Here is a 15955-nt window from a genome sequence, read left to right as displayed (position 1 = left end):
AATTTGTAATTATGAATTTAAAATTTGCTTAAGTTTTTAATTTGTAATTTATAAGTAAGACCCATGTGTAATCTACTTATTAAGAAGTTTTACATATCCTGGAATGCACATTTATGTCACACTAATCATGATTAAATAATTGTGTTTCATTTTAAGTTATAAAAATATAAATTTGAAGCATTAGAAGTATTTACATTTTTTTTTAAATTTATGTGGCATTTACGTAAATATAAATGTTAAGAATATAAAAATTACATCGTATTTATCTAAATCTTAATTATTTCATTTCTCAATCAGAGCTTCAACAACTCGTTCCAAAATGAAACCGTCCACATTATTCGGTTCCATAGTCTCAATTACAAGGGGTGGAGCAAGCAACAAAACATCAGACCATTAGAAATCCTGCCATAGTAGTCACAGCTTTTCCTCGCATCAGAACTCGATTTCTACCCTCATCCACTTGTAGATCAAGTATTCCACTCCTTGGAGAGGCCTGCCTCGAAAAGCAAATATCAAAGTTTTAATCTAGTTGTTGCCCCCAACTGCCTCGAAAAGCAAATATCAAAGTTTTAATCTAGCTGTTGCCCCCAAAACATGAAGTCAAAAAACCTTCTTTTTTTTTCATTTTTCCTTATTTTTTTAAGTGCGATGAACTCTGCAGTGGTAGAACATGCCCCTATATCTTAACGATTGACCAAAATAATTTTTGGGTCGGATTTGGGTTAAGAATCATAAAACTTTTAATTTTTGGGTCGACTTTGAGTTGACCCACCAACTCAAAATTGAACCGAATTCAAAGCGCTAACCCAAAATCGACTCGAATAGCTATTCCACCTTTGTTAAACAGGTTATCAGGATCAGTTGGTCAGGTTCAAGTTGAACTTACTAACCCGCTTAATATCCGGGGAAGGGTTTGGGTAAAACAATTTTGAGTCGGATCAATTTCGGGTTAGACTCGAACCAGACTCGGAAACCCAATTTAACATCCCTAGAAATAATACAACTTTAATTATCTTATATAATATAAGATACCCCCCACTCTCTATACATAAAAAATCTAGGGCAACTGAAATATATAATGAAATTTCTAAAACATTCTAAATGAGTACTTTTTGGGGGCTTGTCCATAATCTTACCCACAAAGGTTGACATATGACCAAATCAGCATAGAGCATTTTCTTCATAGGGCAAACACTTAAGGCTCCATTACTTAAAACACCCAAGGATTTAGAATGTTAAGGAAGACAAGATTTGAGAACTAGGTCTATTTCTAGGTAATTTGGAGTTGGATGGGATTGAACACAACGGATTCATAAAAGGCACTGAGGTGGATTGGAAGCCAATGATGACTAGGAAGTGTGCTTCAACCATTGGAGAGCTCATTGCACTTTAAAAAAAATTATCAAACCATATTTAACAAAAATGTGCATCATGAGTTCAGTTGCAATACCACTAATGAGAGTTCCCTTTCCTTCTTTTACCATAGAGGTGTATATTAGGATTAAGAGGAATTTCTTAAACAAAAAGAGTACCTGATAAGCGATAAGATTGAGCTTCCCCAATTTCCTACTCCAGTAGGGTGCTAATGCGCAGTGTGCACTCCCACAGACAGGATCCTTGCAAATAGATCATATTGGAACGCATTTAGCTTAAATAAATTGCTGCTAAGAATACATATCACAGAATCATGTCATGCAAAGAAATTATTTGAATGCATTCAGCCTATAATAATAGTTTTAAAATCCAGGGTGATTTTAGTTGACCGCATCTGAACATCAGAGAATAGGATAAAGCTAGTTATAAAAATGTGAACAAAATTTACATTTAAGAAAACATAGAATTGGGAAAGATGGGTTTATAAAAGATAAACTTAAATAGAAAGGTTATGTAAAACAGAGAGCTAGGTGAAATTCAAAGGGCAGACTGTAGATAAAATGCTAGAAGTTGTGGGAAAAAGTAGTTTTAACTGAATTGGCATAAAATAAACCTTAAAAAGATGCTGCGAGTGGAAACCAAGGATACTAATGATACAAATATCATTCATCCATAAAAAACTTTGCAAAGCCTTAGAAACTTCAATACCTCATTAATTTCCAACTTTGGACAGAAGAAGCGGGAAAAAAAATCAAATCCAGTACCAGGAGGAGCAGGAGCTGTCATAATGACCCCCCTTCCAGCACATCTCTTTAGCTCAACGAGATTTGGTTTAACATCAGCAAGTTCCTTCCCAGAAGTGAGTTCTACCTACATGAAAATGAAGTTTTTTATGATATTTCACAAAATTACAATGCAATTTAAGAAAGTTTTAGAAGCGTTGCTTCTTAATTTTTAGAATTAGGTCAACACAGCAAAAGCATTACTTATTGAAAAATAGGCACTTTATTATAGTCAAATGACTTGCCATCATTAGTTTATAAAGCCAAGTTCATATTGATGATCAATATATCTTTTGTTATCAGTATGTGAGGAAGTTTTTCAAAAAGTCACCAACATCATTAATTTTATTCAACTAAATGGGGTCATCATGATGATTTTTTCTTGTTAATTGTTGCATAGGATGCTAGACACAATTTACATAGACCTTTGTGCACTTCTATTCATGTAACTGTGTTTTTATTTTCATAAGTGCATTTTCTATCATTCATTGTGCATCTCAAAATTATCAAAAATCATACCCCTTATCTTTAATGAATGGTATTTCCATGTAAATTGTGTCTTTCTAGAATATTAATCATTCATGGATCCATTCCTTGGAAATTTTCCAGGAAACAAATATTGTTTTGACATTTTTTTTCCATACCCTACTCGACTATCAATGATTTTTATATTGCCCAGCAAGTCTTTTTAATATATTGCCCAACACTTGAATCTTGATAAAGCAAACATAATTGTAGAATTATAATACTTATTTAAAAGTATCTCAACATATTGTTTTGCTTAAATACGCCTAGGACGTTTGTCTATTATAATCATTCAATCTTAACTCAAGGAATTATAAAAATGGATGTATATGATAAATGATATCATTCTTCTATATAATAGATATAAGTTCATTAAACCTATCATACGTACATCACTTCATCGACTAGTAATATTGATGTTATAATATCTGTTATTGTTAGTTTACTAGGTATAACTCATAATATTGAAAGGATATTATAAGATATCCCCTTATTTGGGGATACTACTATTTAGTTATTTCATTATTCATCTTATATGCTTATTTAGTAACTCTCCAACAAGTCAATAAGACAAACATTTCTCCTCTCAACATGGTATAGAGCAAGAAAACCCAAGCCACCTCCCAATCCCATATAAACTCGCCCACACTAACACTTCTAAATCCCACATCATTGATTGTATTCCCTTGATCATGTTCTAATTATTAGCATCTTAATTCATGATGCCAACACGTTTTCTTTCTGCTCACGCATAACCCCATGTAAGTGCATTGCATGCCTCTTAAGTTACTTAACGCCCACATTTGCTCGATCAGCACATGCATTCAATACACATTGCTATGGTTGTTGCAAACACCCAATTTGTAGGCAACCTCAACTTGTTCGATATTTTTGTGAAATCTCTCTGAACTCGTCTACACCAATGTTGAATAATCATCTTCACCTGTTTATCACATTGCCTCGCACGTCAGCTTCATTCATTGTTTGATGCCCAACTAGCCTCCAACATTACTCTTAAACACTCTATCAATAACAATATGATGCTTTCTCTTTTACTTAGACTCTATCTTACATAGTATTATGGCTTCTCTTTCTCCTAGAAATGGTGTGAAGCCTTTCTCTATTATGGGGATCTATATCAAATTCCATGATACCAATATCAAGAACTTTCATTTTCTTATTACATCTCATAGCAAACAAATATCACATCAATACTTCTCCTCCAGCTAATGATAATATCAAGTTCTCCAAAGGGCAAGCATCTAATTATGTTCTTCTTGAATGAATATTAAATTTTTTGCCCCCATAGTAATGTTTCATCAGAATGCCAAGGTACTGTGAGATGTTTTCTATTTTTAAACTTTTAGGAAAGTAATAACTCAAGATTATGTACCTTATATTCAGACTTATTTTCTCCTTGCCAAAAGGATTTGTTCATTCAAGCATACCATATTAACATACAAGATAAGTGTAATGAGTTGCTTCACTACAAGCCTTTTACCATTGATCCTAATGTTTGATGGCAACATCACGATGAATTAATAGTTTTCAAATTTCTTGGCCTTTATTCATCCCTCTAACATGTGCAATCTCAACTAACCGGTGATTTTTTATTTCCCAATCTTGCAACAACTCTCTTCTATATTCTTCAAGTCATTGAATTATCGTCTCCTTCTCCTTCTCCATCATCTTCTAATAAGAATACCCTTAATATAGAGCATCTAGGAAGAAGTGAATGTGGAGGTCGAATAAATAATGTTCATGGGAAAATCTAACCAACCTCCATGCTCTCATTTTGGAACATCGCAATCATTACTTAAAACAATGTTGGGCTAAATTTAGTTATCCTTCTATTTCTCAATATGCATTTGGAGCATATCTTCCATTTGATGGTTCTCTCACTACTATTGCTCATTCTAATTTTATCATTATTTGATTAAAAAAACTTGACATTTGCTTCAAAAGTTATTTCCTCCTATAGATTTGCTACATCAATCATCCTTTAAAATAATGTTGGGCTAAATTTCGTTATCCTTCTATTGCTCAATATGCATTTGGAGCATCTCTTCCATTTGATGGTTCTCTCACTACTATTACTCATTTTAATTTTATCATTATTAGATTCAGCAAATTCAAACCTCTACATTTGCTTCAAAAGTTATTTCCTCTTATAGATTTACTAAACCTATCTCCTCATTTATGTTATGGAATGTTAAATTCAAGAGCTTTTCCCATAGACAAGAAAACACGAAATTTTTCCTTTGCGCAAGTTCCCCTTCCATGATTATGGTTAATGGATCACCCTTCCCCATCTCAATGCAATCGTCATAACTCCTCCAAAAATTTTATTCCTCTTTAATGTTTTATGATTTCCATAAATTAAATAAATTTGTTAAATATTTACTATCTTACTATATCTCTCCAATTATGTTTTAGGATCTTAGCTCACAAAAAATGATTGGTGTAAGCATTGAAAATGGTGGTGCCGACTAACTAATAATAGATGTTAATACCACAGTTCCACTCTTACCACCATTACTCCTTTTCATTGCAATTGACATTGTAATCATCTTCCTTTTAGTAGACTTTAGGATATTTTCCAAACGTATTTGAATGTTATCAAAATCAATTATATGTGTTTGGGTTGGGTAAACACTATAATGTGTCATTTACATTCTCGACCGCAAGTCATTATTCGTGTCCTTTTAAGTTAATTCACTTGAATATACGAGGTCCTAGTACAATTCTTCTAACTCATCTAGGCTAATGCTATTTGACACCTTTATTGATGATTTCACTAGCTATATGGATTTATTTGCTCAAATGTCAATCTATAATTAAAATTAAATTTCAATTTTTGATCTATTAAAAAATTATGTATCAATAAAGCATTCAAATCCATGTAATATCAATTTCAAATCTTCTATTCTGCTAATGAAATTATTCATCTATTTTTTTTTCTCTTGCACCTCTCATTAGAATTGTTGTTGTATGAAAAAAGAATTGCCACCTTCTTGATATCACTGGTATTTCATCTAAATATTTCTACTCAACTATGTTGGGTTTGGGGTAAAGCGCATCACCATTAAGTTGTCAATCAATTTCTTTATTCAAAACCACATTTCACTCATCTCCACTCTGTCCCAATAAAGATGGTATTTCCCTTGCACCATGAATCTTTAGTTGTACGTGTTCTATTCACGCTTTTCACTCACCACGTAAAATATCTAGTGTTATTCAGTATACCTTCCTTAACTACTCATACTAAAAAAGTTTTAAGTTTCATAATTCACTTATATGATGCGTGTACATTTTCGCAAATACCATTTTCATGATAAAACTGTTTCTTTTCTACCTTCAATTTTATGGCTATCTTGCACCATGTTCCTCTTCCACCAGCTCTCTTTTAACTTACTTTGGCAGGTACATCCTCATCATCCTTAACCTCCATCCAAAATAAAACTTCTTATCACATTATTAAATTCAACTAAATATCCACCGTTCGATAAGCCATCTAGCCTACATATTTTTATTTGCCTTCGAGAAACAAAATGCAACATAATGCTCAACATATTGAATTTTATATATATCAATTGATCAATTATCCACTTTGCTTTGTGCATTTCCTTGTCTATATCCTTTTTTGTATTTATTTTCATAGCATATAAAGAAGTGCTAGAACATCCTTCATAAGAATATGAAATCGATGTTGAAATATAAGATCATATCGCTATATTTGGAATCGGGTTCTCCCACCACTTGGGTGCATGTTGATGGATGTTTACAATTAAATTCAGCTTGAAGGATAGATTTATTGCTATAGATTTTGATTGGTAGCGAAGGAATTCACCCTGGTCCATGGTGTTGACCATTTTGATACAGGCTACCTAGTTTCATGCCTAAACATAGTATAAATCTAGTCATTTATATCCATCAATCAATGTTATACTATGCCTGAAAAAGATGAAAGTAATGACTTCCATTATGATGTCCAGTATGAAGCTATCTATATAAAGCAGCCTCTCATGGTATGCCACTTAGGAGAAGAACCATATATGCCTACTTAAAAAAAACTTATTTATAGACTTAAACAAAGTCCACCAATCTAGTTTGATAAACAGTGCATAGTTTAGTTAAGATTGATATTCCATGTAGCACTGCAGATCATTCCATATTCATCAATCATAATTAGGCATTTTCTATTATACTAGCAATTTAGATTGACATCTTTCAAAGTGACCATTACAATATTTTTTAGATAAAGAACTCTGTGCAAAAGTACTTTGTTAGCCAAGATGTAAAATGATTTTGGTACTTTTTAGGAAATAAATTTGCATATAATAAAAAGGGAATATTGTTTTTAGAAAGAGAATATTCTACTGACCATGAAGAAAAAGGATCTTACGTCATAAGTATGTTGATATTCCCATGGAGACTTTGACCATGTTGAATGATTATAAACCATTTGATGATCCAAATCAATATTAAAGATTAGTAGGTAAGTTGATTAATCAAAGGATCGTTCCGTATAATAAACAACGTGGATTAACACTCGTTTACAGGAGTTTAGTTTCCCTATTATTTCACCAATTAGTTTATATCATGATAGCCACGCCATCATCTACACTGCCAAATGCCAACAATCCTATGTTTCATAAACAAATTAAATGAATTAAAATAAATTGTGAAGTCATATGAGATGCTCTATTACAAGAAAACAACTCATGTCTGCAAGTCTAAACAAGCGAAAAGCATTTTTACAAAGGCTCAAAGGCACTTATTGTTTTCTTATTTATGTAACAAAATGGAGTTCGAAGTAAAATAAATATACTTTACCTTAAGCATATTTAGTAGTGTTGGTTTATTAGGTACAACCTTTACTATTAGGAGTTCATATTAGAAAGATACCCTCATATTTGGGTATATTATTTTCATTAATTTATTTCCTTATTACAAAATCTTGTCTGCATACTTAGGCCCGTCTACAAATCAGTAAGATAGATGAGTTCATTTCTCCTAAATAATTGTTTGATAATTATTAATGTTACCATTGCTAACATTATATATTATATTCACAATCCTCAACCTAATAATCCTAAAGCCCTTCAAATTCTAATATGTTTGACATTATTGCAACTTTTCATTTAATTCAACATATTTTTCATATACTAGAACTATGCATCTACAGAAAAAATAGGCACCACAATTTCTAACTTTTAAAATTCTTATAAGTATCTCCATAACTAAAATAAAAGATATAAACTTAATATTGACTCTAGATGTAAACCTGCCAAAAATAGCCTATTTAGTCGCTCTACAAGCACTTAAAATACTAATCAATCATTTATAATGCACCACTTTCATGGCTTCATCATGTAGTTCACATTTTTTATTAGTGCTCATCAAATTATTTCTAGTAATATTAGTGATAAATTTTCTCAAAACTATTAAAATTAAAAAATATATGAACATCTTCTGAACATCTTCTTTTTTTTTTTTGTTATCCATGTTTTTTTATCACTTGCCTTATGCCAAAATTTGTTTTTAGAGTAGATCTTCTTGGCATAATAGCAAATTAGTACTTGGATACCAACGCACTTTTTTTAACTATATTTTTTTTTATCACTTTGATAAATTTGTTTTATGACCCACAAATTTGATCCCTCTAAAACTATAATAATATTAAACATGTCCTTTGTTACTGAATATTAGTATCAAAATAATTCTTCTCTAATCATTTGACATTCTCTCAATCTTTAAATTCCCATTGAAAAGATTTATTAACCTAAACAATGCAGTTATGACTTACCTCTCATCAAATCTCAATAAGTATCTTATATATAGACTCGAAATTCTAACTTTATGCGCACTTTGTAAAGCTAACCCATTCACTTTTTGGATCAATATATATTATACCTCAACATTATTTATTATTAAGGCATTTACATACATGCCACCAGATTCCTATGTATTTACATATCTAACACCTAAACTTTGCTTTTTTACATTTATACGACCCATATCTTATATACCATAAAAAAAGACCACTATTAGAACTTTTAAAAAGTGAAACACAAAGTTTCACGCATAAGTAAAGTGTTATATATGTAAAATTGAAGTCCAGGCTTTAGATATATAAACACATAAGAAATAACTGATATATTTGTAAATCTTCCATTATTATTTTAAAATACTTTCTTCCACAAATTCCCCTTTAAATTTTCTCAAAGGTTCACTTCCATCTTTAGCATATATATCTCTAACTAAGACTTTATTATCTTAATTTTGAATACGTCTAATATTGTCATGGTCTTTAGATCTCCTATATTTTCTCATAGCTAAGTAGTAGTTAAGTTGCCTCTAATATAACCGGGAGGCCCAAGTTCCAAGTCACATAACATTTCTACACATATAAGGGGTAAGGTTGTACATCATCATCCCATTTCCAAATTTTTTTATTAAAAGTGCCATGCACTAGATACACTCACTTTTCACTTTTCCCATCTTTAGTACCTGGTCATCAAAAGTTATATTGTGTTTTCCATACTACCTACCCTCTTTATAAAAAGTTAAGCTTTCTTATAATTATTATATGCGTCAATAGTAATTTTTTCAATCTTTTAAAACACATTTCTTTTTCAAACTAATGTTTTATAACTCTTCATTGTACCAACAACTCTCATTATGTATGTACAATCTATTTCAAATCTTCCCCTTTAGCAATTTGTGAACATCAATAACTTCTTATCTTAAAAATCCACCATATTATTTTAAAAGGTTAAAAATGCTATTACAACTACAAAGATCGAGTGAAGAAAACTAAGAGTTAATGTTAGTTTCATGACCAGAGCATAATATTTATGCAAAAATTTATGAAAATGAAGTGCTTCATAAAAGTGAATCCAAATAATAATTTAAGAGAATAGGAAGAAAAAAGGCGACTTACAAGAAGGTCTCCAAAGGAAGTTTTGTGGACATCCACAATAGGCAAATCTTTCAAAGTTTCAGGAAAGGATGGGATTTCTTCGGACACACAATCTACAACTTGAACTAAGGGAAAGTCAAGCTCAATAGAAAAACTTTCTCCATTCCCATTTGGGTAAGGCTCTGCAGAATCCAATTTCCTGAATTCATGCACTTTCTTGGTAGTCAGAATTCCAAATGCAGTATCAAACTCTATTATCTCGCTCTTCACCAAACCAGACGTAAAAAGGAAGTGTGCAGATGCCAACGTTGCATGCCCACAAAGCTTGACCTACAAAGAGTAAATCATACCAATATAGAACAAAGATCCAAAATAGAATAAGTGCAAACGTTGGTTTTCAACGTAATGGCCAGCAACATCTGCTACACAATAATTCCTGACGTAAAAAATAAATAAAAACTAAAAAATTGAATGAAGATAACCTGAGCTAAATTATTCTCAGTATGCAAGACATTTTTTCTTAAACAAGAAAGATATTTTCATCACAATGTAAAATACGTCTTGTTAATTTGCACTAGAAAAATTAAAGCAATTGGACAATTAAATGCAGTTCTTTTCATAAGGCTACAAATATTGCCTCTTACAATTGAAAAAACTGTCTTAAAAGTTTCATAATAATTCCCTTGTAACTTAATTAGTAAATTTAGCCAAGAATATCTGGGAAAAATTCCAATTTTTTGCAATTTTATTAGTCCATGGATAGCATGGCATCATGTTCTGACAAATACAAATTCGTCATATGTAAGTTGTCGGGTAAACACATAATTCTCGCTAGCCCTTGTATTACACTAATACTCTTCTAAGGAAATGGAAGACGTACCTATAATCACAGACTACAACATTTACATGTAACAATTACCGTGCAAATAATGTGATAATGTGGCACATCTAACTGATTCATTCTTGTTTATCACACGCCTACAGCTCCATAAGTCTACAATTTCTTTTCAAGTGTCATGGAAGTGAATTAGCACTAAGAGAAATACATCCCAAATAGGGAGGGTTCCTTTACCAGATCCCAAAATGCCAAATTTCTTAATAAATAATAAATACATATTTATAGTATTTTTATTATAACTACATTATTCTCTAATGTTTGTATTGTAGTAAAACAATCTTAATAAATATCACCTATTTAATGCTGACATTTTAAGTAAAAATTGGAAAAGCACCAAGCATATTTCCAATTTTGTCTTTAAATATCTCTTAGATTTCAACTAACCATGTGTAAACAAAGAATGTTTGCCAAGGATAAAAGTGTAATGCTTTACTTCCCAGAAGATTAACATAAATAAAAATTATCAAGAGATATCAAGCACCCAAAACTGCGAGAAATATTTGCGTACGTTTAACGTACGCAGAGTTGCGTACGTCGGTGGGTTACAGGGAGGGTATTGGAGGGTTATATCTGTGTTATATCCTTTGTATCATCTTTGTAACATACATGTAACTTACAATATATGAAAATAGAAGCGCGTAACTTACTAGTTACGGTAGGTTACAGTGAGGTTACAGGGGGTATAACGCGGACATAACTCCTCAATACTCTCCCTGTAACCTACCGACGTACGCAGCTCTGCATACGTTAGACGTACGCAAATATTTCTCCAAAACTACACCATTTACATACATAACACTTAAACTTCAAACTTTACTCATATAACACTAAAATTTTTTAAATAACAATGGAAATTACACCCTCCTTTGCTTTTTTTAAAATCACATCACCAAGATCTCATTCATACATCACACATTGTTGATCCCCGCATTGCGACTTCACCATCTTGTTCATCATCCACACACTGCAATGTTCCATGTTTCCCTCCCAATAAGAATTTGTCTCAACTTTCTCACCTCTTCACCATCCACAAGCCATCAATCCCTTTGATAACCTTTCCAACGAGATTCCAACATGACTTCTTGTCTCGTTCTTCATTTGCACGACGCCAGCCTGCATTCCCCATGAGATTCCATCGTGACTTCCCTTGTCTCTTTGTCATCTAACGAGGATTCTGTGAAGGTCATTATTTGAAGTTAATGGAGTGTTATGTTAAATAAATAGTGATTTTAGATGTTAAATATATAAATGATGTATTTTAATAGATTCAACTAAATCATTTTGTACCCATTTCTATAGAAATATCAATCAAATGTAAGAGTGTTACCAGCTTTAGGGGGTGTTTGGGACTTTTAATAGGATTTAAAACTGGTCTTCACCTAAATCCAGCCAAAACAAAAACGAAATCCGCGTAGGAGGCATAAATCTTCTGTTGGGTAATGTGGAGACCCGGTCCACCAAATTTAATTAACTTCTTAATTATCCAACATACTGCTCACCTACCACACCCATCTACCCGCTCACCTCCCACATCCCCCCTACCGCTCACCTATCTCCCACCTACCGCTCTCATAGTTTTTATAAATAGTCTCTTTTGGTTTAAATGAAATGCAAGTCAAGCAAGACCAAGCCAAGTATCTTGAGAGGTAAGAGAAAGGAGGAAGAGAGAGAGAGGAATGAAGAGAAGAAAATAGAGATTTTCTTGTAAACGTCGAGGTGCTCGACGGTGTAATTCCTCGAAGAAATAAAATCCTCTGCAGCTCCGTGGACTTAGGCAAATTTGTCGAACCACGTAAATCTGTGTGTCGCTATGGTGTTTTTTCTGCGTACAATTTTTTAATTCCATTTTTCACTTTATTGTCGTCGTTTTTCACAACAACTGGTATCAGAGCATTTGGTTCATATCTAAGGAAGAACGATGGGCAGAGACGAAGTGATGAAATCGGGGATCGAGAAGTTCAATGATACAAATTTTGCTTACTGGAGGATGCAGATAGAGGACTACCTCTATGGGAAGAAACTTCATCTTCTGTTACTGGGAAAACTACCAGAAAAGATGGACGAGGCGGAATGGAATCTGTTGGATCGACAGGTTCCGGGGGTTATACGATTAACAAATTGCCCACAACTTCATCAAGGAGAGGACGACTGCAGATCTCATTATGGCTTTATCAAGTATATATGAAAAGGTATCGGCGAATAACAATGTGCATCTAATGAAAAAGTTATTAAACATGAAGATGACGGAAGGTGTGTTTGTTGCTCAACACCTGAATGATTTCAACACTATCACAAATCAGTTGTCGTCTGTTAAAATTGATTTTAATGATGAAATACGTGCGCTGATATTGTTGGCATCATTATCAAATAGCTAGGAAGTCATGAGGATGACAGTTAGCAGTTCTACAAGTAAATTTAGACTGAAATATGATGATATTCGTGATTTGATTTTGGCTGAGGAAGTGCGCAAGAAAGATTATGGCGAGGCTCGGGGTCTAGTTCGACACTGATTGTTGATTCCAGAGGGACATCACGAGACAAAAACTCAAACCGTGGAAAATCAAAATGAAAGTCTGGTCAGCAGACAATCTGTTGGAATTGTGGCAAGACTGGCCACATAAAAAGGAACTGCAAGAATCCTAAAAAGAAGGAGAATGATGACGCTAATGTTGTAACTGAAGAAATACTGGATGCGCTATTGCTGACAGTTCACAGTTTTGTTGATGACTGGATACTGGATTCAGGGGCTTCCTTCCATACATCTTCCCGTTGGGAGTTAATGTAAAATTATGTTACAGGTAACTTTGGGAAGATATATCTGACTAATGGAAAAGCTCTAGACGTGGTGGGGATGGGAGACATTGATATTGAACTCCCTAACAAGAGCAAATGGACTTTGCAAAAGGTCAGGCTCGTTCTTGAGTTGAAGAAAAACCTCATCTCTGTTGGGCAGCTCAATGAGGGTGGTCATTTGGTAGTAATCTCAGATAGCACCTGGAAGGTTACCAAAGGAGCATTAGTACTGGTTCGGGGTAAGAAAACTGACACACTATATATGACTACAGGTTTACTCAGACGTGGACACATGAGTCAGAGGTGCATTATGAGGAAACAAAAGGTCAATTTCCTGAAAAAGTAGTAGAGCGCCAATGGCAGAAAAACCAGACGTTGTACAAACAAATGGTGGAGAACTACAGAGTTATGAAGAAATCTTGCAAGATGAGAATTTGAGCAAGTGGGAGCTAACCAAGAAAGAGAAGACGGATTCCCTGCTAGAGAATCAGACTTGAGAGCTGGCAGAACTTCCAGCAAGGAAGAAGTCATTGCATAACAAATGGGTGTACCGGGTGAAGACTGTGTTTGATGGCAGTAAGAGGTACAAGGCTGGATTTGTTGAAAATGGCTTTCAGCAGGGGCATGATATTGCTCATGCAGTGGGAGTTGTAAGCAGATATAAGAGTAACCCAAGAAAGAACTTGGTGGTACAAAACTACGTTGATGGTGATATGTCAATTGAGGGTATTACTCGTGAGAAGCTGAAGTTGTGTTCAACTTCAGCTGATCTTCTGACATGAAGACAAGGATTTGAGTTACAGAGGTGGAGGATATCATGTTTGAGGAAAATTTCGGTACAACTAGTAGATGGTGCAGTTAGTAGGTGATGCATTCAGTGTCCCAATCTCCAAGTGAGAGAATTGTTGGGTAATGTGGAGACCCAGTCCACCGAATTTAATTAGCTTCTTAATTAAATATTTCACCTACCGCTCACCTACCACACCCACCTACCGCTCACCTACCTCATCCCACCTACCTCTCACCTACCGCTTTCATGGTTTCTATAAATAGTTTCCTTTGATTTAAAGTAAATGTAAGTCAAGCAAAACCAAACCAAGTCATCTTGAAAGCTAAGAGAAAGAGAGGAAGAGAGAGAGAGAGGGAGGGAAAAAAATAGATATTTTCTTGTAAACGTCGATGCGCTCGACGGTGTAATTCCTCGAAGAAATAAAATCCTTTGCAGCTCCGTGGACGTAGGCAAATTTGCCGAACCTCGTAAATCTGTGTGTCGCTCTGGTATTTTTTCTGCATGTAATTTTTCTCATTTCATTTTTGGTTTTATTGTCGTCATTCTTCACAACATATTCTGTCTCTTTTCCCCCCTTAAATCCAAATCTATCATGTTCTGTCTCTTTTTCCCCATTCCGTCTCTTCTCCAGCGTAAATCCGGATTTATCGAATCTTCGTAGGAGGCGGATTAAGGGGATTTACGTCGCAGTTCTCGCCTGCCATCGCGAACTGACCGAAATTCGCTGATTTGATGAATCCTATTAACGTAAACGTAAATCTTCTGTTGCAGCCAAACACCACGTTATTTGCAAATAATTTTTATTGACCAACTCAATCAAATAATTATATAGCATGAATTCTGTACATAGATTTTTTTTTTTTTTTTGAAGAATATAATTTCTTGGAGTAAAATATGCAAATCAATTCCGCACTCCCATAATGTCCAAGCTAAACTCCCTCTTTTCTTCCCTAAACTCCCAACCACGTACAAAAATGTTGATGATACGTGAAGCGTCTCTAAAACAAAAAACCAATCATAATATCGCTCATTTGAAAGAAATCACTACAAGAAGCTTCCAAAACAGCTAAAACCTAGTGATTTACGACCTCAAATTCAAACTTCAAATATACCAATTTTCTGCCTAAATCCTGACCTCTTCCACGGGGGTGAACCACCGGAGACGAAAACGGGGATAAGAGAACGCCGAGACTTCGCTGACGGCGACGGAGGCGGCGGAAGGGACCAAGAAAGCGGTCTGAGATAAGTTGAACTCCTTGGCAACATTCTGCATCCAGTTGTCATCCACTCCGGCTTCTTCTTCCAATAGGCAGACGGCAGCGGGATTCCCCTTGAAAGGAGTGTCAGTGAAAGCATCAACCTGGATGGAAATGAGATTGAAGAAATTATGCAAAGAAAGGGGAAGGTGCGTGAAGAAAGAAGGATATAGAAGAGTCGAGGAGAAGAGGGATAAGGATACTCACCACGGCGTATCTCACCGATCTTCTGGCCATTAGAGAGAGAACAGCGGCGAGAGAGGAAGAAGCGAAGAGGATAGGCTAGTGGAGCTTCGAGCTCCTGCTCAGAAAGACGGTCGGTTAAGATGAAAGGAAATTGAGCGGGAGAGCCGAATGAAATTGCCGAACTCAATGGCATGCTCCGGTCGTACCAGTCAAAGAGAGACGGCGGAAATTATTTTCAAAATAATTAATTAATCTTTATTTATTATTTTGACTCAAGAATAATATAATATAAATTTACATTTTGTTATTCTTAAATATTATTATTTTTTCATATTTAAAATGTTTAAGTCTTTTTAGTTTAATTTATGTGATATAAAGATACAATTAGGGGTGTAAATGAGCGGCTCGTTTTTATATCGGGGCCCA

The 15955-nt window shown here is 34.1% G+C and overlaps 1 protein-coding gene across 1 annotated transcript; it reads right to left on the bottom strand.

The window, feature by feature from the left end:
• Positions 1–300: 300 nt before the first annotated feature.
• Positions 301–15722, bottom strand: LOC110024834 (uncharacterized isomerase BH0283-like). Its single transcript, XM_020725005.1, has 6 exons — positions 15551–15722; positions 15223–15447; positions 9628–9936; positions 2083–2244; positions 1533–1616; positions 301–493 (listed from the first exon to the last, which is right to left on the bottom strand). Exons 1-6 carry the CDS (start codon positions 15578–15580, stop codon positions 386–388), a joined length of 918 nt encoding a protein of 305 aa, XP_020580664.1. The 5' UTR covers positions 15581–15722; the 3' UTR covers positions 301–385.
• Between the last annotated feature and the right edge of the window lie 233 nt (positions 15723–15955).

This window comes from Phalaenopsis equestris, unplaced genomic scaffold (assembly GCF_001263595.1).
Source record: "Phalaenopsis equestris unplaced genomic scaffold, ASM126359v1 Scaffold000276, whole genome shotgun sequence".
NCBI lineage: Eukaryota > Viridiplantae > Streptophyta > Magnoliopsida > Asparagales > Orchidaceae > Phalaenopsis > Phalaenopsis equestris.
The sequence above is the reverse complement of the archived record's forward strand: the minus strand, read 5'-3'. Positions and strand labels throughout refer to the sequence as shown.

Coding starts and splice junctions, on each gene's coding strand:
- LOC110024834 (XM_020725005.1), bottom strand. CDS start 15,580: ATGGCCAGAAGATCGGTGAGATACGCCGTG. Junction 2,245..9,627: donor CTTCCTTTGGAGACCTTCTT/GTAAGTCGCCTT, acceptor ATTTTCATGTAG/GTAGAACTCACTTCTGGGAA. Junction 494..1,532: donor TCAATCTTATCGCTTATCAG/GTACTCTTTTTG, acceptor TTTTCGAGGCAG/GCCTCTCCAAGGAGTGGAAT.